The sequence below is a fragment of the Aquarana catesbeiana genome, linkage group LG06, assembly GCF_042186555.1.
Source record: "Aquarana catesbeiana isolate 2022-GZ linkage group LG06, ASM4218655v1, whole genome shotgun sequence".
Classification (NCBI taxonomy): Eukaryota; Metazoa; Chordata; class Amphibia; order Anura; family Ranidae; genus Aquarana; species Aquarana catesbeiana.
The window spans coordinates 21,508,451-21,528,347 of NC_133329.1; the positions used below are offsets into that span (position 1 = coordinate 21,508,451).

At 43.8% G+C, this 19,897-nt stretch overlaps 1 protein-coding gene across 3 annotated transcripts in view; it reads right to left on the reverse strand.

The window, feature by feature from the left end:
- LOC141148219 (uncharacterized) overlaps positions 1-19,897 on the reverse strand; it is a 270,454-nt gene that overhangs the window by 64,850 nt on the left and 185,707 nt on the right. The window contains exons 7-13 of one of the 3 annotated variants that reach the window (XM_073635459.1): positions 18,138-18,200; positions 13,958-14,246; positions 11,358-11,549; positions 8,857-8,891; positions 6,720-6,749; positions 4,536-4,607; positions 1,307-2,830 (exon numbers count right to left, since the gene is read on the reverse strand). In XM_073635459.1, the coding sequence (XP_073491560.1) occupies positions 2,816-2,830; positions 4,536-4,607; positions 6,720-6,749; positions 8,857-8,891; positions 11,358-11,549; positions 13,958-14,246; positions 18,138-18,200 (696 nt within the window). In that variant the 3' untranslated portion in view covers positions 1,307-2,815. Of the gene's footprint in view, positions 1-1,306; positions 2,831-4,535; positions 4,608-6,719; positions 6,750-8,856; positions 8,892-11,357; positions 11,550-13,957; positions 14,247-18,137; positions 18,201-19,897 lie in introns of those variants that run through there. The other 2 variants (XM_073635458.1, XM_073635461.1) reach the window with 2 other exon arrangements.

The window sequence follows — 19,897 nt, forward strand, 5'->3', positions numbered from 1 at the left end:
CCTGGCCTGGCTGTGGGTGGGTGGCTGGCTGGCAGCCTGGCTGGTTTATCCTCTCCTCTTCTGCCATTTTGGGCACTGTTTGCCGAGGTGAGGGAGGTTCACCAGTGCCCATGAATGCAGCCTGATCAATGCCCATCACCAGAGTGCCCCCTCCTTGCAGCCACACCAGAGTGCCCTCTCCATGCAGCCTCGCCAGATTGCCCCCTCCATGCAGCCTCACCAGAGTGCCCCCTCCTTGCAGCCTCACCAGAGTGCCCCCTCACCAGAATGCCCCCTCCATGCAGCCTCACCAGAGTTCCCCCTCTTTGCAGCCACACCAGAATGCCCCCTCCTTGCAGCCACACCAGAATGCCCCCTCCATGCAGCCTCACCAAGAGTGCCCCCTCCATGCAGCCTCACCTAGCGTGCCCCCTCCATGCAGCCTCACCTAGAGTGCCCCCTCCATGCAGCCTCACCAGAGTGCCCCCTCCATGCAGCCTCACCTAGAATGCACCCTCCATGCAGCCTCACCAGAATGCCCTCTCCATGCAGCTTCACCAGAGTGCTCCCTCCATGCAGCCTAATCAGTGTATGGGGGATAGCCGCCGGATCACACAGAGCAGGTAACTCCCACTGCGTCCCGGTATACAGGAGGTGAGACATTGGATGACAGAGGTAAACGGGAGATCCCCGCTCTATGTAATCCGGCGGTGCCTGCCCTCCTCCCCCTTACCCTCTGAGGCAGCGCTGGGGCCCATGTGATCACCAGCCCTAAAGGGTCCAGCAGGTGGCGCTGGCGGGCCCTCGGTCCATGTCCGAATGGACTGACTGGTCAGTCCGCCCCTGCTTACCCTTCATTTCCTTACATAATATAATGCCTCTACATGTGCCTATACCCTCTTGCCTCTAAACTACTTTATCTAGCAGATGTACTACATATACCTGTGAACAGCACTATTCTTCCCTTTCTTATCTATAACACTCCGATGGACAGTAAACAGTGACAACATAACATATAACCACCAATCAATACAGTTCGATTGAGGGGAGTAAAATAGGTACCCTTTGTCCCGAAAATGCCTTATAGATCAAGAAAGTCTGATAACTCAAATGTAAGCAAAAGGCTTACCTTTTATCAGAAATTCCCAGATCATCTCAAGCTCCTCGTTTCAGATTCTCGGGGTCACCTGTAAAGCCCCTCCTAGGCAAAGCTCGCCACGTGAGTTGGACATTTTGATGATAGCCAACTCCTATCCTCATATTGATTAGTGGTTCCAAATGAATAATAACTACTGCAGTAGGGAACAGACACAAAAGATACGCTCAGTATTGTTCCAAATAACTGTCCTGCTTTATTATGACTCAATTGAAGGTTTTTATACACATGATTACGTAGATATCACATTAATATTACAATTGTACCTTTATGGTAACAAGGGGCGTTACATAGGCAGGCTAATTCTAATCAGGACTCAAAAGAATGTAAACATGTACTGAAAACATTATTAGTGGCCTGTGCACAGTGAGGGCAGTGTGCAATACATACAAAATAGAATACAATTATATACAGAACTTACAAATTTCCATTACAAATGCACTGTACATAAACAGATTTATGAGGACATTTGCTGAGCTCTGCAAAGTTAATGATTACAAGTTTACTACTAGCCTCTTCTTTACATATTTACATAGTAGGTAGAAGCTCAATGGCCCCTGAGACTGAGTATCCAGGTTGTGAATGTTTAAAGTGTTACTAAACCCACAACAGTAAAATCAGTCTGTATATGCAGAATAGCATGCTTGTTCTACTCACTAAGGAACTTAAGGTGGCTAATCCTCTGCATTGTGTAAAAAGGCTGTTTGATCCTGTATGCACAGATCCTCCCCCTCCTGTAATGTCTATCTTGGGAAGGCCAGCTAACACACAGGCAATAGCCAACCTATACATGCTGTTCTGTCTTTTATGCTGGAGAGAACATATACTTGTTCTCAGAGATAGCCAGGTCGCATGATATTGGCATCACACATGTGGGCGTGTATACAGGCTTACAGGCTGCAGTGGAAATCTCATCCTACCTGAACTCATAGCACTGGAGAAACTGTGCAGTTTACCATGTGACTGTGGTATGCAGATCATCCTAAAAGGTTTACAGTGGCAATATTTTAATGTAAAAAGAAGATTTATAAGTTGTGGGCACTGTGGGGGGGGGGGGGGGGTGAACTATTTTCAAATTACTGGGTTTAGTAACACTTTAAGCTTCTATATGTAAGTAATGTTGTTGTGAATGTCTCTTCAATGATATAGAAATCTTGAATATTAGAAGGTAGAATGAGAAAAGAAAAAAAAATCATGCATTAAACATGGACACACAGTTCAGCAATCAGAGAATCACAAGGGGGAACTTGTAGCCATCTGATAAGAGCAAATGCAAGTTCCCTCTGGTGTCTCATTTTACCCCAACAAATCATGGTGTCATCAACACCCAGTGGCAGCTTCTGATTTACCATTGGCTGCATTTTTTGATTTTTCATCCTCAGTAGAGATAGAGCCATCTGATGTAAGCAAATTTACACATTATCCCTATATTTTAAGCAAAGTCATGAATAGATCCGTGGAATGGTCCAGATGGGGGTTGGAGTAACTGCATTGGGCGCTAGCAGTTGTTGCGGTTACAGTAACCCATTACGGCTGGATGGACGTTGATTTCTGTCTCTCTCTTTTCCACAACCATCATCTAAGTTAATAGCAGGAAGGGCTGGACAGAATTGTTGATGATTGCCACAGATTGCTTTGTCTTTGACAGCAGCTGATGATGGGATTGGAGATGTATGCATTTTACACAAGCAATGGCTAAAATGACAAAAAAATCATGTTTCAGCATGGCTTCTAGATATGAAATGAAATGTAGATTTTATATAGACATACAGATGTTAGACAAAATTCAATATAAACACACAGGGAATGGTTTCTTGGTGCACACCAAGCCTCACTACCATCTGAGTGTTGCTTAAGTATCACAGCAAGCTTGGGTATAGTTACAGGTAAAGTACAGGTGCCAGAAGGGTGTTCCTAATACATTGGCCACTGTGCATATACTAGACATGTACAATTTGTTTCGGCCCGAATACAGATTCAGACAAATTTGTTGTTATTCGGAAATTTGGATGTATCCAAATCCCCAAATAAAATAGTAATGAATTTCATTATAATCTGGCAAAATTTGTTTTGTTTATTCGTTTTCTAACAAATTCCAACTTTTCAGAACGATTAGAATACGGAGCGGCTGAAAAACGTCTGTAAAGAAAAAAATGCGGGCAATAGAAAAATATAAAAAAATGGCATGGGTTCCCTGCAAGGTCCATATCAGACGCTTATCTGAGCATGCAGGCTGGCAGGTCAGAAAAGGGAGGGGACGAGTAAGTGCCCCCCTTCTGAACCATACCAGGCCACATGTCCTCAACATGAGGGTGTGGGTGCTTTGGGATGGGGGGGCTCTGCCCCCCCCATCCAAAGCACCTTGTCCCCATGTTGATGGGGACAAGGATTTCTTCCCAACAACCCTGGGCTGCGGTTGTTCAGGTCCAGAATCTGGAAGCCCCCTTTAACAAAGGAGTCCCAGATCCCACCCCCCAGAAAAAAACAGTTTTTGACAAATCCTTTATTAATAAAAAAAAATGTAGATCAGTCATCAATCAAGCCACCTGCCACACCTGAAATTTTTTTTTTTTTAAATCACTTTTGCTGACACGGAGGCTCTCTACCTAATGCAGGCTCCTCCATTTGACATTTCTTTTTTAGGGAAAGGCAGGCCACCTGTCTACATCATCTGGTGGCACCTTTGCATGCTGGGTTTGTGATGTCAGAATGGGGCGGTGCCACCAGATGGCATAGACAGGTGCCCCGCCCAGTTCATATAAAAGAAATGTCAAACAGAGGAGCCTGTATTAGGCATAGAGCCTCTGTGTCGGAAGAGAACAATTTTTTTTATTCTTTGTGTGCGGCAGGCATTGTGATTGATGATGGATCTACATCGGGGGACAATGTTTTTTATTTTTTATTTTTTTAATAAAGGATTTGTCAAAAACTGTCTCTGTATTTTTTTTATTTTATTTTTTACACTTGTTTGGTGAATGGGTATGGGTACAATGTACCCATACCCATTCACCAAACAAGACAACATCTCTTACACCAAAATAGGGAAAATGTGGAATCCGTGGTCCAACTGGTACAAAACCTACATAATAAAATGAATAAATAGCTATTCCATGCATGTACTCCCTCTACCTTCTCCATCCCCCTTTACCCCTCCTACCCCCATACAACATCCCTTCTCTCCCCTCACTTCTTACCTTCCCCCCTTTCATTTGAATAAAAACTTGTGCGTTTATGTTAAAGCACACCTATTTGTAAGAGAACTATTGTTAATGAACCAATCCTGTTAAGGTAATATCATATATGCTTACACATGTTAACCTTTGTATCAAGCATTGTGCTTCTCATAAAACTGTTTGTACCTTATTATTGCACAATAAAACCATTAAAGATAAAAACTTACTGCATCCAATCCTCCCCCGGAACTCCCCCGGTATCCTCCCCTGGAACTCCCCCGAGGAGGACAGCACATGACCTACAGTGTAAAAGGAAGAGTGTTTATTAACAGGACAAACCTTTCAATGACGCTTTCTGTTGTCAGTAAATATATTTAGATTTGCAGCACATGTATGTTGATGCTCAAAACACCTGCACAGATAAAAGGTCTGCTACCATGTCCAGACATATGGTGTATCTACCCCATTTCAGCCTACTTCAAGTCAGTTTTCCTGTCTGGATACAGGCTTCTTTCGTCATTGCGATTGTTTGGATACAGAAGGTGCATTGGTCTACCCAAAGCAGTGTTCAAGAGTCACAAGACCCACACACCAACGTTTCTTCAGCCATTCTCTGCCATGTCAATCAGACATCTAACTAACAGCTAGAGTAAATAGGCAAATGGAGAGTGCTATCAGGTGCATACAGCTGATGTTAGAAATCAGCTTAATGTGTATCAGAGATTACCTGTTGCTAGCTGTCTTGTGTCTTGTCTCTGAGCTCTGCATGTAGAGTCATGACTGGGTGTGGATCTGGGCCCAGTAATGTGTGCATGCCCAGAGTGACACCAAACAACCTATTTAAGGGGCATTTTGACAGTGCTGACTTGTCTTCATCAAGTTTCCTGAGCTCTCTTCATTATCAACCTGGCTTTCTCCTGACCATTCTATGGATTCAGTTCTGTAGCTCTACTTATCAATTTTATGACCTCGGCTTCTGGCTATGATCCTGTCCATGATTTGGTACTGCACAACCTACTGACATTGGCCTGCTCTGCAACTTAGCTACTGCTTCTGACTCAATCCCACATCACCCTTCATGTACCTACTTCCAAGATAGTTTCTACTGCCTGAATGCCCTCAGCTCAATTCAGAAATAGGATAATTCAGAAATAGGAAGAGACCTGGCCTGCATGAACTGAGCTGAGGCTGCTTTTACCATTTAGGCCGGACAAGGTGTGCAGTGGCCAGGCTATCTCTTCCTATTTCTGTATCATGCTTGGGTCTAGACAGACCACTCCTCAGCCTGCGCAATCATTGGTCAGCGGTATCTAACTCATTGGACCTCGAAAAGCCTAAGCAGGGACCCTTAAGCATTTATTGTGGGTTGCAACGACTGCTTGCTTGATACTCCTGCCTTCATATCCTACCGGTCTGAAATTTGGCAAGCAACATCCTCAGGCACTCATGTTCCTCCTTTACAACAGCACCAGCTGTCTCACTTTCAGGGACACATGGCCTGGAGATAAATAAGAGACTGCCCTCATCATATTGGTCTCTTGTTAGTTAAGTTAGATACCCCTGTCTTCATATCCTGTTTTTTCCTCCCGGTTGGCATCACAGGTCCGGAATTTGGCAAGCAACATCCTCAGGCACCCATGTTCCTCCTGTACAACAGCACCACCTGTCTTACTTTCAGGGACACATGGGCTGGAGATAGATAAGGGATTGCCCTCATCATATCGTTCTCTTGTTAGTTAAGTTAGATACCCCTGTCTTCATTCAGTGACAAGTTGCTTCTGAGTTCCATCTAAATTTGTTTTTAAGTGTAGGTGACCTGCATTCAACCTCTCACTGACTTGAAGTCAACTCAGCCTCCCTTTGACCTGTAGTTGACTTTGCTCTGACGTTCCTCTGACCTGTTTGTCCTCCTGTAGTTGACTACTATTTGACATTCTTCTGACCTGCAGTTGACTTGAGCTGACCCCCTTTAACCCGTAGAATAGTTGACCTCCCTTTGCCCTGTATTTTACCTCCAGTTGACCTATTTTGACCTGCAGTTGACCTCTTTGTGACAAACATTTGACCTCCTTCTAAGCTGCTTTTGCATTCCTATTCATAATAATTGGAGAAAAGCTTTTGTTTCAAACAAAAGTCTATACACGTCTTAACATTATCATCACTTATATATTTGGAAGTATAATAATAATTAAAGATATTTTGGATCTATTCATGAAAAGAATAAGCTATCCTAATATGGTGTGTTAACACTATACAGATGTTCCTGTTATATGCAGTTTGTAAATACACATAGTATGGGGGGTATCTAGTAACGGTGGTTTCCTTATGCAACGTGCCAGGTGTCCCACAATATCATGTATCTGGATGATATATTTATGACAAAAACAATACATATTTTCAGGGAAACTCACAGTGTTGCAGACCCAGTGTACCATAGAGCTCTAAAAAGAGGAAGAGAGAGGTCATGAGAATTCATGTCAAGGAAACCACAGCAGGAAACCACTATAGCTCTATTTTTTTGCAGCTGAGAAAAAAAAGAATTTATATAAAGCTTCAAGGAACATCAATCAATGACCTGCTAAATACTAAATGTTAAACATCCACTCTGTTAGGTGGATTAGGTTAGTAATGAAAGACAGGTGAGCAGGTAAGCTGGGGAAGGGACTCGTCCTGTGAGTGCATGCCTCGGCTCACCGGCTGAACACAATAGCAGAGAAGAAATTTTTACCTGCCATTGTTCTGCTACCATCCTGTGGTGTTATTTCATGTTTTTATGATTGAACAATAAAAGGGACTTTACGGCTTTTGGTGTGCAGCCATTCATTTCTTCTCTGTTTGGGTGAGGACATCACTGGATTCCTGGACAGGTAAGCCCCCTTATAATAAAAGTCAGTTGCTAAAGTAATTGAAGCTAGTGACTTGGGGATATTTGGTGAACGCAGTTAATTTGACCCGACATCAGGGCTGGTGCTAGACTATTTTGCTCCTTACCAGCTACTTGCACCTGCCCCCTGCCCAAAAATGCTGCAATACAGCCTGTATAGGGATGCTTTTTCACCTCCTTGCTAATGTTAGCTCCAAGTGGATCCAAAAAGTCACTTCCCTTACAGCAGGGTCCGCAGAGCCCCCCTTACATGAGAGTCCATAAAGCCCCCTTACATTTGGGTCCCTAAAGCGATCTTATATCTGGGTCTCTAGAGCCACTTTCCTTTCAGCAGGGTCCCCAACGTTAGAAGTGAAGAACAGAGTTGGGTAAGGAGAGTGTAGAGGTTTAAGAGAATAGTTAGGGTAGTGGAAGGGGAGGAGGGAGTATTGTGAACACCCCAGCTTACATCAGGATCTGGTTCTTCTGATTGCAGTAGTCTGCTTCAGGACAGGTGGAAGCTGGTAGGCTGGGCACTGGGACCAGATAAGTTTGGAGGAGGATTTTCGTCCTCCTCCTCTGGATGGCAGGGCCTGGAGGAGGGACAAGCATGTGATTGGTTTCTAGGACATGGGTCGGTCCTAGCAACCAAACCTTGGCACTGAGAAAAATGGGCAGCGGCTGTGAATGCTGTCAGCCGCTATACATTCAGGGACCGCTCCGATTGCTGCACAGTCTGTGCTGTTGCTGAAAAGCACGCTGTGGTAGCAGGAATGAGTATTTGGGCTGAACGCTCTGGGGGGGGGTGGAGGTTTGGACCCAGCAACAACTGGCCACTGCTGCACCCTAGGCATCATGGTGCTCTAGTCGGCTGCCTAGTTCGCCTAGTGGTAGTACCGGCCCTGCCCGACATGTAGAGTTTGACAGGCAGAAAGCCTGCCATACACTACACAATAAAGTTAATGGGGAAGCACAGCAAATGCCCCACAATGGCGTGCAATGCACGCAGTTGCGGTGTGATTGTCAACAAAAATGGGGTTAAAACAGATGGTAAGGAAGCATCACAGCGCTTCCTCACCACCAGTCAGTAGCCTCTGGAGCACAATTTGGAAGCAGATCGGGCTTTAGAGGAAAGGGAGAGTTAGATGCATGACTAAACTCTACCCAAACGTTTTTGTTCTAGTTGTGTTCCCGCGTGCTCGCACGCCTGTATATGTAAACACTGTTCAAACCACACATGTGAGCTATTGCCACGAACGTTAGAGCAAGAGCAATAATTCTAGCCCAAGACCTCCTCTGTAACTCTAAACTGGTAAACTGTAAAAATGTTTACATGCCGAAGTTTGGCGCCATTCCACGAGTGTGTGTAATTTTAAAGCGTAACATGTTAGGTATCTATTTACTCAGCATAACATCATCTTTTGCATTATACAAAAAAAAATTTGGGCTAACTTTACTGTTTTGTTTTTTTAATTCATGAAACTGTTTTTTCCCACCCAAAAAATGCGCAAATACCATGTGACAAAAAAAGTGTTAAGGTTCTGAGTAATTTTCTAGCAAAAAAATGATGATTTTTACATGTAGGAGAGGAGTGCCAGAATAGACTTGGGCTGGAAGTGATTAAGCAACTGTTCTTTTATTTTCATCTTTGACTAATACTAATGTATTTTTCATGGCTTACTTACCAGATAAACAAAATATTGGATTGGGTTCATGGATTCTGAAAAAAATAAAAATAAAATGTAAAACAGCAAGAAATTTAGGCTGGGATTGAAATTTAAACAGTTCTGTGGTCATTGTGGTCAGCAGAACTCAGGGCCATCCCTACTGCAGAGGAACCACCATGCTCAAAATGCACAGAGAAACTGAAAAGATCTGTAAGAGGGGCTTCGTGGTTGGTTGAATTTGGTGCCTAGTCCCTACCCCTGCTCCAGCCCTGTTATGCCACATACACACGAGCGGATTTCTCGTCGGAAAAAGATATGACGGCTTTTCCGACGGGATTCCGCTCAAGTTTGTCTTGCATACACACGGTCACGCAAACGTTCGCTGAAATTACGACCACCAAGAACGCGGTGACGTACAACACTACGATGAGCTGAGAAAATGAAGTTCAATGCTTCCGAGCATGCGTCCAATTGTTTCCGAGCATGCGTAGGTATTTTGTGCGTCGGAATTGCCACAGACGATCGCATTTCCGATTAGGAACTTTTCCCAACCAAAAAATTGAGAACATGCTCTCAATCTTTTGCTGGCTGGAATTCGGCCAGCAAAAGTCTGATGGAGCATACACACTGTCACATTTTCCGACCAAAAGCTCTCATCGGTCTTTTGCGGGCCGAAATTCTGATCGTGTGTACGCGGCATAAGAGCACTGTCCCTCCTGCTAAGACTGAACCCTCCTCCATCTTGTGCCCTGCTCCTTGCCGTAGGCCTCGACATGACATTCCTGGTCATAGACCAGGGATATGCAATTAGCAGATCCCAGCTGTTGCAAAACTACAAGTCCCATCATGCCTCTGCCTCTAGGTGTCATGCTTGTGGCTGTCAGTCTTGCTATGCATCATGGGACTTGTAGTTCTGCAACAGCTGGAGGTCCGCTAATTGCATCTCCTTGCCATAGACTATTGTAACCCAAAGGAAGGAATATCCTCATAAAAAGTAGTTTTTCTGCACTTCACTGGTGGAAGTCAGGAAATTATATTACAGTCACATCACAAACATTGCAGTCACTTGACATTACACAGTCAATCACATTTAGTGGATGGTCCACAGTGGGCACAAGTGAAAGCACGTGCAGTACCTCAGAAGCCTTCTCCCTTACAGTCTCTCCTTTGTCCAGGGTTGTTAGTACTCACAAGACTGTGCTTTCTGCAGTCACCTCCTTGCTGGGGACATCTCTCCTGGGAACCCTCCAGGGAAGCAACCTTGCACAAGCATCTCCAGCCTGGCCTAAAAGCCTTGTGCAATATTCCCTAGCCCCTAACTCCATAAGGGGCAAAAAGACTACAGCAGGATTCTCCTGAGTATGGGTCCACTTCACCCAGTCTCCTGCCCTGTTCAGGACCTATGTGTGCTGGCTACATCTGTACTGGTGTGGGGAGTTTGGCTCTCATGCCCCAGGGCTCCTCCCAACCTGGCCTGTAACTGGGCACTGGCTCACCCATGGCATCACTGAAGGAGATCTTTAGCTAAAAGGGCCTAGCACCTGATGATCTTACTTACTGTAACCAGACACTATTCTGGTAAAGAGTCAACTAGTGGCAAAGTGTCTAACTGCACCTGCCTCCAGACCATCATAGAGGGAATGGTTCCATCCTGTGTGTGCTCAATACAAGCATCATGAGACATGAGATATGGAAGTTTGAGGACTTGAGGTGAGAAATTGAAGATGTTACACATTTTGGGGACAGTTCTGGGCATGCTGAATCTCTGTACATACAACTCGTTTAGAGATCACAGGACTTCCCCTGAAAATGACTTCATCTTTTATTTCTCTGGGGAGACAGCACCATTTTTGTTCAGGCATCATCGAGGGTCACAATTTACTTTCTGGACTCAAATGCAGCCTCAAAGATCAGACACACAGTTCTTGGCTGTGTCTACAAATGTCTGCTGTGGATTAGATCCTGCCACAGCCTCTCACCTTTTGACTTGCTATATATTTACAATGTTGCAGTCTGATTACTGGGGGAAAGGAGACAGAGGATAAGGTTCTGTCTGCTCGCAGCAGACTGATGACATCATGACTGTTTAGAGAAAGTCACCAACAGATACTTAGGGAAGGCTTTTTGAAGAGAAAAGGTGGAGCTTTTCTGGAAAAATAATACTGTATATTGTGACATGGAAGGAATTTCTATATGCAGACTTGTAGAGTTACTTAAAGGTTCACTTTAAACACATTATTTTCATACTGTGGCTCCTCGCCGTCTTGTCCTACTGCTTCCCCCACTAGAGCCGCTTTCAGACATTGCTAGTCTTGTGCATTTTCACACAGTAAGGCCTAAAGCCAGCTGTAGATGGATTGAAATTCGGACGATTCAGCAGGAAGCGGCCAAATTTCAATGCATCTTTGGGCAAGTTGGTTGTACAGAAGTCGATCTCTTCTGTGTAAGTATAAGAATGCTGAGTACAACCAATCACCATTGATATTTCCACCTCCTAATCAGCACAGTAGGTCATTTACCATCAGACATAAGATCTCCGATCAGTTGGAGTTTATTGTTAATTCCTTGTTGATGCCTTTTGTCTTCGTTACTGACAAGTATCAAATCTCGGGCATATTTGGAAATATCTGGCTGGGTGTCCAGAATACAACACTTCTCTTCATAGCCACTCTTCTCCAGGTCATCAACCACAACAATGACATTCATCCTACCTGCAGAGTTACAGTAGAAAAAACAACGCTTTAGTTGGGTTGAAAAAGACAGTGAAATGAAATAAAATACTATTCAAAAAGTAGGTTAACTTTGGGTACCTGCTCTGGTATGTGCAGCTACCTGTATGTCTAGTGGATGCCAACCAGGGTGCAGGGTGGGTTAAAAGCCCATCTAGACTACTGTCAGAGTCACAGAATGAAAATGATGTCCTGTAAGCCGCACATCAAGCAACCCATTGCATCAAAGAGTTGTCAGCAGCCTCATGACTAAGACTCAGGTGTGGGACGGAACGTGTTGGTGGTGTAGCCAAGACGGAGATAGACTCAGGCTGTTGACATCTCTTTGATGCATGGGGTTTCTTGGTGTGTGACTTATGGGGCATAATTTTCATTAAAAAAGTAAGTTTAACGGTTTTCCCAGTGTCAATACCGTTGCTGTGGCAATCCTCTGGCAGCCACCATTCAGGTAAACGTGGTGTGCAAAGTTCTGGTATTTAGGAACTTAAAGAGCAATTTCAAGTAGCAAGTGAAAGCATTCAGTGAACCACTTTTTTCTGAGTTTTCTATATTATCCTACAGCAGCAGTGCTTTATAACTTCCTCTAAATGATCTGTTTTTGGCTGATGTGTGTGATAGTGCTGGACCAAGTTAAGCTTGTTTCTGGTGGATCTACTGTAAAGTGATTTTTCCCTTCAAATAAGCAGATCCGTGGTTGAGATATAGTATGTGTAGACCCTGTTCTGTTGCTAGGCTGCTACCTCTCTGACAGTGACAAAGGTGGAGCTTACTAGACAGTTAAAGTTGAACTCCATCTTTTGATGGAGTCCTTACATTTGTTTGGGCTAAGCTGGCCCAAATTACATCCTTTACGGGTATGGCCCAAGCAAATTATGTAAAGTATAACAAAAGATGGACTTCAGCTTTTTTCTTAGATGTGTATAGAGGAGTGCCTGGTATACAAGTGCATATCATTTGAAGGACCTTTTTGAAACATTTAATGGAAACATTCATACAGCATGTCACCATCACGACAGGATGCACTACGGGACATGTGTTAACCGGTTCCCAACCAGCCGCTGCAGTTATACTGTGGCAGGATGGCTCCCCTGGGTGAGCCGTCGTAGCTGTACGTCGGCCCTTTAAGACACTGTAGGAGGCGCATGCGTGCGCCGGCAGCGTATTCCAGGAGCTGATGCAAGTTCCAGGCGGGCGCGATGACCATCGGGCACCCACGATTACTCGATCATGGCTAAACACACGTGGGTAAACACACCTAAAAAAATTCCCCTCCTAGCACACATCCCTTTCCCCCTCTACCATATCACCTTCTAGCACAAACTCCCCAAATCCCCCCTACTAGCACAAATCATCTCCCCATCCCCCCTCGCAACTCAAATCCCCTCAAATCACCACTCCTAGCACACCTCCCCAAATTTCCCCTCCTTGAACAATCTTACCCCCTCCTGCCCCCCCAAATCCCCCCCAGCACAAATACCATCCCCCAATCTACTTATGGTGTCCCCCATCTCACATGATGCCACAGTGCCCAAGGAAGTCGCCCCCCCTGCCCACCTCTTGTCCCAGGCCTGACTGTCATTGATGAGTACAGCAAATGTCTTCCTCAAATTATTTATTCTTCTGGTTGAATTACTATACTTGCCTATACTGTTAAGCTATTTTCTCTATTGGTTGAATTTTCTTTATCTCTACTGGTCAAATCTTCTTAAGGCTATTTTCTCTTACAATCAAATTGGAATTAGGGAATGTTACATTCACCCTACTAAAAGCAACAAATAGAAACTGATATTTCACAAATATCACAAACAATACAGCAACTATTCATGACTTTTGTGCAAATGCTAAAATATTGCCACAAGACTTTTTTTTTATAAATAGACCCCTTAGCGTTACAATCAGCCGCGGCCCATCCATTAGGGGCACCCAGGAGCCACCCCTCTATCCATGCACCCCCTATATGAATAATAGGGTGCACTATCCATGGCCCCTGCGGCCACCCCCCCTTTCAGGACACTGGGCGCCTCAATTACAGCGGCGGGGGTGTTTTTCTGAAGCACCTGTTAAGAGCCATAGGCTCTAATAGGCTTCAAAATAGGGTTGGCTCGTGGCGCAGAGCATTGCATCATGAGCTCACCCAAGTGTAACAACAGTGAATTAATATTGACTGTTGTAACACTGATCCTCAATCCAGCCAATCAGAAGCAGGCATGAGACCTGTTTTCCAATTGGCCAAAAAGAGAAAGAGAAAAGAGTTCCAATTAACTGCCGAGGAGGCCAACTGCCCCCCCCCCCCCATAAAAAAATGACCACCGGCCGCCACTGGTTACAATCACCTTAGTTTGGGTTTTTATCTACATACCAAAAACCAGGAGGGTAGCTCTACATTTTACCTTTACACAAGGACATGTGTTTGATCTCTTCATCATAAAGGGAGTCTGTCACATTGGTGAGGTTAATCCGTCCTCGATTCTTCGTGTGATATAAGATGGCAAAATCACACTTCTCAACAGCTTCTCTGTATTTCGACCTGCTATTAATATTATTTGATATGACTGAGGGTATGGTTTTCTCTACAGAACCTCTAAACATCGGGGATTCCAGGCCCTGTGTGATCCAGAGGTAATCTTCAGGGGAAGAGTAAGAGAAGATCCCAACGACTCGTCTCCGAACACCACAGATCTGTTTGAATTAAGACAAGATATAACTATTCTTACTAGGCTATACTTTATATGGAACTGGAGACGTTTTACGTTTTCTAAAGCCGGCCATAGATGGAGCCATTTTCTTTCCTGCAACCAGGGGTGGGAGAGCTGGTTGGAGAATACAGTGATTACTGCTTGCAGCTATAACAGCTGCTAGCAATAACAGCATCTAAAATCCAGATAAATAAATAAATCATGTGCTGCGCTATCCCCTTAATGATCTGCTGAACCTGCAGCAAAAACCTAAAAAACAAAATTGTTAACAAAAGTGATGTGCCTATAAATCTAACCTGGGGGTCCTAGTAGATGATAGGCTCAGCAAGAGGCATGCAATGTCAAGCTGCTGCTAACAAAGCAAACAGAATATTGGCATTAAAAGGGGATTAATTCCAGAGATAAAACGATAATTCTCCCGCTCTACAAAACTCTGGTCCGGCCGCACCTAGAGTATGCTGTCCAGTTCTGGGCACCAGTCCTCAGGAAGGATGTACTGGAAATGCAGCGAGTACAAAGAAGGGTAACAAAGCTAATAAAGGGTCTGGAGGATATTAGTTATGAGGAAAGGTTGTGAGCTCTGAACTTATTCTCTCTGAAGAAGAGACGCTTGAGAGGGGATATGATTTCAATTTACAAATACTGTACTGGTGACCCCACAATAGGGAGAAAACTTTTTCACAGAAGGGAGTTTAACAAGACTCGTGGCCACTCATTACAATTAGAAGAAAAACGTTTTCACCTTAAACTATTTAGAGAGTTCGAAGAAAAAAGGTTTAACCTTAAACTATGTAGAGGGTTCTTTACTGTAAGAGCGGCAAGGATGTGGAATTCCCTTCCACAGGTTGTGGTTTCAGCAGGGAGCATTGATAGTTTCAAGAAACTATTAGATAAGCACCTGAACGACCGCAACATACAGGGATATACAATGTAATACTGACACATAATCACACACATAGGTTGGACTTGACGGATTTGTGTCTTTTTTCAACCTCACCTACTATGTAACTATGTAATCCAAGAAAATAATAATAATATATAAGCGACTAAAGTCATCATACAGCTTACAACATCATATAGCGTGAATATACACACATTTCATAAAATATAAATATTGATACAAAAGTGATCCATAAAGTGCTCAAGTGCATATAAGTCCATGATACTCTGACCACCCAGGATTAGTTTTTTAGCATCCTTAAAGCGGAGTCCCGGCATTTTTTTTTTTTTTTTATCCTAGTATTATTGTTAACGAAATTTAAATAAGACTATACAGTGATCTTAATAAAACGTATGTCAAGGGCACTCAGAATGTCAGGACTAGGCAGTTAATGTCTTTATTGGATGGATGAAGTGGTCTTCAAACACTTAGGGCTGCACTCAAAGAGGGAAGCAATCTCTAATAGAAAACAAATAAAAGAAAAAAAAGGCGCCTCTAAGTTCAGAATTAAAACTTTTAATATCCCCAAACAAGAATAAAAACACTTACAGAATCAATGATAAGAAGAGGCATAACATGGATGTATGATGATCCGGCATCAGGAGGTCCCAGTCAGGAGTATCACAGCTTTCCAGGGATAACGATATGCAGCAGCAGAAGGTCTCAGGATAACCAGCAGGTGAACGCCCCAGGCTCTGGGAACACTGGTGAAGCAATCGCATCGTCTGAGTCAACATGGAGCATGAATCCCGGAAATGACGTCAGCGGGAGGGGACAACAACCAGCATGGACTGCAAACAGGAAATATGTCATCAAAATGGGATGCATTTCGGAACTACTGAATTGGTTCCTTCTTCAAGCCAATGTGTTCTTTCTTCAAGCCATCTTGATGACATATTTCCTGTTTGCAGTCCATGCTGGTTGTTGTCCCCTCCCGCTGACGTCATTTCCGGGATTCATGCTCCATGCTGACTCATACGACACAATTGCTTCACCAGTGTTCGCAGAGCCTGGGGTGTTCACCTGCTGGTTATCCTGGGACCTTCTGCTGCTGCATATCCTTATCCCTGGAAAGCTGTGATACACTGGGACCTCCTGATGCCGGATCACCTGCTTCATACATCCATGTTATGCCTCTTCTTATCCTTGATTCTGTAAGTGTTTTTAATCTTGTTTGGGGATATTAAAAGTTTTAATTCTGCACTTAGAGGCGCCTTTTTTTCTTTTATTTATACAATGATCTTAATAGATTATTTAAAGAAATATAATCCTTACTGTATTATTGCAATCGTCTGTTTGTGGCCGTTTCCATTATTAATGTGGGCATGTGAAGCCCAATCAAGATCACTTCCTGGAGTATGAATGGAGAGGTGCATGATGGGTAACCAGCATGCACCTCTCGATCTCGCGCATGCGCCATTCAATGGCGGCCGTAGCGCCGATTGTTTGTAACGATTTTAGAGCATGGTGCTGCCCACAGACTCCCGGGAAATGATGTGTCATCATTTCCCAGGAGCACAGGTGAGGGAGGAAGACTCGAGGAACTCCGCAGACCCGAAAGTGGCAGATTACGAGGACTGCATAGCACCAGGGTGTTTAGGGTAGGTATAAAAAAATGTTTGTTTATAGGTTTAAAGGAGTCATTTAAAGGAATTTTTTTTTTTTTAGGGTGGAACTCCGCTTTAATACAGAGATAATAAACGTGACTTGATAGGTGACTGTGAATATAGCGATCTGCAGCAGTGATTACACTCAGGTGCTCCCCACCCCAAGGTATTGGCCGCTCATCTCAGAGCATGTGACCTCACAATTAGGTTTGGTTAATGGACTCTTTTGAATCATCAAATTGGGTTCCAGGTCAGGTTGCAAGGTCCAAACACTGCTCAAAGATGTAGCCTCCTCACATATAAATCTCAGAAAGAAACTCCATAGTGTGATACCATTTTAAAAGATTTTATTTACTGCAACCAAAGCCCTTTTATAGGGTACTCACATGGGTCTGGTGCATTAGTGCACTGCTCTATTGCATGCCTTAATAGTGCCAAGCCGTGGATGAGATTGTGTGCTCCTACCCCATATTACAGACCAGCTGTCTCCTGTGCCATCCAGTCCAGTCCCCTACACGTGTCGATACAAGGGAAATATCCTATCTTCATCAGGGGGATGCTAATTGGACGGTGGTGTTGTCTGTTAAATACCTGGCCTTCGGCCATTTTCTTGTAGTTCAAAACATATGGTTTTGCGTCGGCCATTTTCTTGTGGTTTATTACCCCTCTCCCGCCGCCAAAGTGATCTTGCGGTGAATCTGCCGCAGAGAGCACTTTTATCTTGAAGCGGCAGCTAACAACGATATTCTTCAAAGTACCAATGTATAATGATGCTGAGCGGTCCGGAAGTGGTTAAAATCAGTTTCTTTTGCTAGAAAATTACTTAGAACCCCCAAACATTATATATTTTTTTTTCAGACACCCTAGAGAATAAAATGGCGGCCGTTGCAAAAATCTCTATTGGCGATGTTTAAAAATTTCTACAGGTTACCAGTTTTAAGTTACAGAGGAGGTCTAGTGCTAGAATTATTGCTCTCCCTCTAACAATCACGACGATACCTCACATGTGTGGTTTGAACACCGTTTTCATATGCGGGCGCAAATTACGTATGCGTTCGCTTCCTGTTTTGACTATGGGACAGGAGGTGAAGAGAAATCTCCTCAATGGGACACATAAGTCAACAAAAGCTGACAGAGGTTATAACCCTCCCATTCACATTTTTCCCTTTAGTTCTACTTTTGAGTAACATGGAAGTTTTAACTCCACCAGCAGAATTGTAGCATTCAGTTTGTATTTCTTTGGAGTGAATTAGGTTTATACACCTACAGCTGAAACATCAATGTTTTCCTGGCATTAGATTTTACTTACCCGAGTGATTGTACTTACCCGAGAACAGACATATTTTATTGTGAATCCCAAAACAGCACATGGGAAAAAAGCTCCAAACACCTGAGAAGAGAGAAAGAATGAATAGAGGACCGTAGTGATCCTACACACTGTCTGTACAGGTAAGATTTCCATTGTGTTGTCACAGTTCTAAGGCAGGCCATAGATGGTGCTTTTTTTTTTCATTCAACCAAAAAAATAATCTGATTCTCCCATCAACACAAAAAACCCAACTGGCTGGTTGTACACAAATCAATGAATAGATAGCTTGAAATTCTGCCGATCCCTGCTAAATAGGGATGAGCCGAACACCCCCCTGTTCGGTTTGCACCAGAACATGCAAACAGGCAAAAAATTAGTTTGAACACGCAAACACCGTTAAAGTCTATGGGACTCGAACATGAATAATCAAAAGTGCTAATTTTAAAGGCTTATATGCAAGTTATTGTCATAAATAGTGTTTGGGGACCCGGGTCCTGTCCCAGGGGACATTAATCAATGCAAAAAAAAGTTTTAAAAACAGACGTTTTTTCGGGAGCAGTGATTTTAATAATGCTTAAAGTAAAACAATAAAAGTGTAATATCCCTTTAAATTTCGTACCTGGGGGGTGTCTATAGTATGCCTGTAAAGGGGCGCATGTTTCCCGTGTTTAGAACAGTCTGACAGCAAAATGACATTTCAAAGGAAAAAAAGTAATTTAAAACTACTCGCGGTTATTAATGAATTGTTGGTCCGACAATACACATAAAAGTTCATTGATAAAAACAGCATGGGATTTCCCCACAGGGAAACCCTGAACTAAATTTTTTTTTAAAAAAGGCGTGGGGGTCCCCCTAAATTCCATACCAGGCCCTTCAGGTCTGGTATGGATATTAAGGGAAACTTTGCGCCAACATTTTTTTTAAAAATGGCGTGGGGGTCCCCCTCAAAATCCATACCAGACGCTTCAGGTCTGGTATGGATTTTAAGGGGAACCCCGCGCCAAAATAAACAAAAATGGCGTGGGGTCCCCCCAAAAATCCATACCAGACCCTTATCCAAACATGCAACCTGGCAGGCCGCAGGAAAAGAGGGGGGGCGAGAGATTGACAAGAGAGTTAATGACAAGAATGACAAGAGAGGTTTTGACAATTCCTTTATTTAAAGTCTTCTTCTTTCCATCTTCTTTCTTTTATCTTCCTTCGGTTTCTTCCTCCATCTTCTTCTTCCTCTGGTTCTTCCTCCGATCCTCTGCTTCTTGCTCCGGTGTTCTCGTCCGGCATCTTCCTCCGCGGTGTCTTCTTCCCTTCTTCGTTCTCGGGCCGCTCCGCATCCATGACCCATTACGTAACCAGGTGACCCCGCCCCCTCTGACGTCATGGGGAAACCCATAGGGAAGTCACCGTCAAGTCCCCGTGCGTCAGAGGGGGCGGGGTCACTGGGTGGCCCCGCCCTCCATTATTTAACAAGTGTCAGAAGACGAGAAGCGTCACAGAGCGGCAGCCTCCCATCATGGATGTGGAGCGGCCAGAGAATGAAGAAGGGAAGAAGACGCCGTGGAGGAAGACGCTGGACGAGAACACCGGAGCAAGAAGCAGAGGATAGGAGGAAGAACCAGAGGAAGAAGAAGATGGAGGAAGAAACCAAAGGAAGATAGAAGAAAGAAGATAGAAGAAAGAAGATGGAAAGAAGAAGACTTTAAATAAAGGAATTGTCAAAAACTGTCTCTTGTCATTTTTAACATTTTTGACACTTTTTTTGTGAAATGGTAGGGGTACTT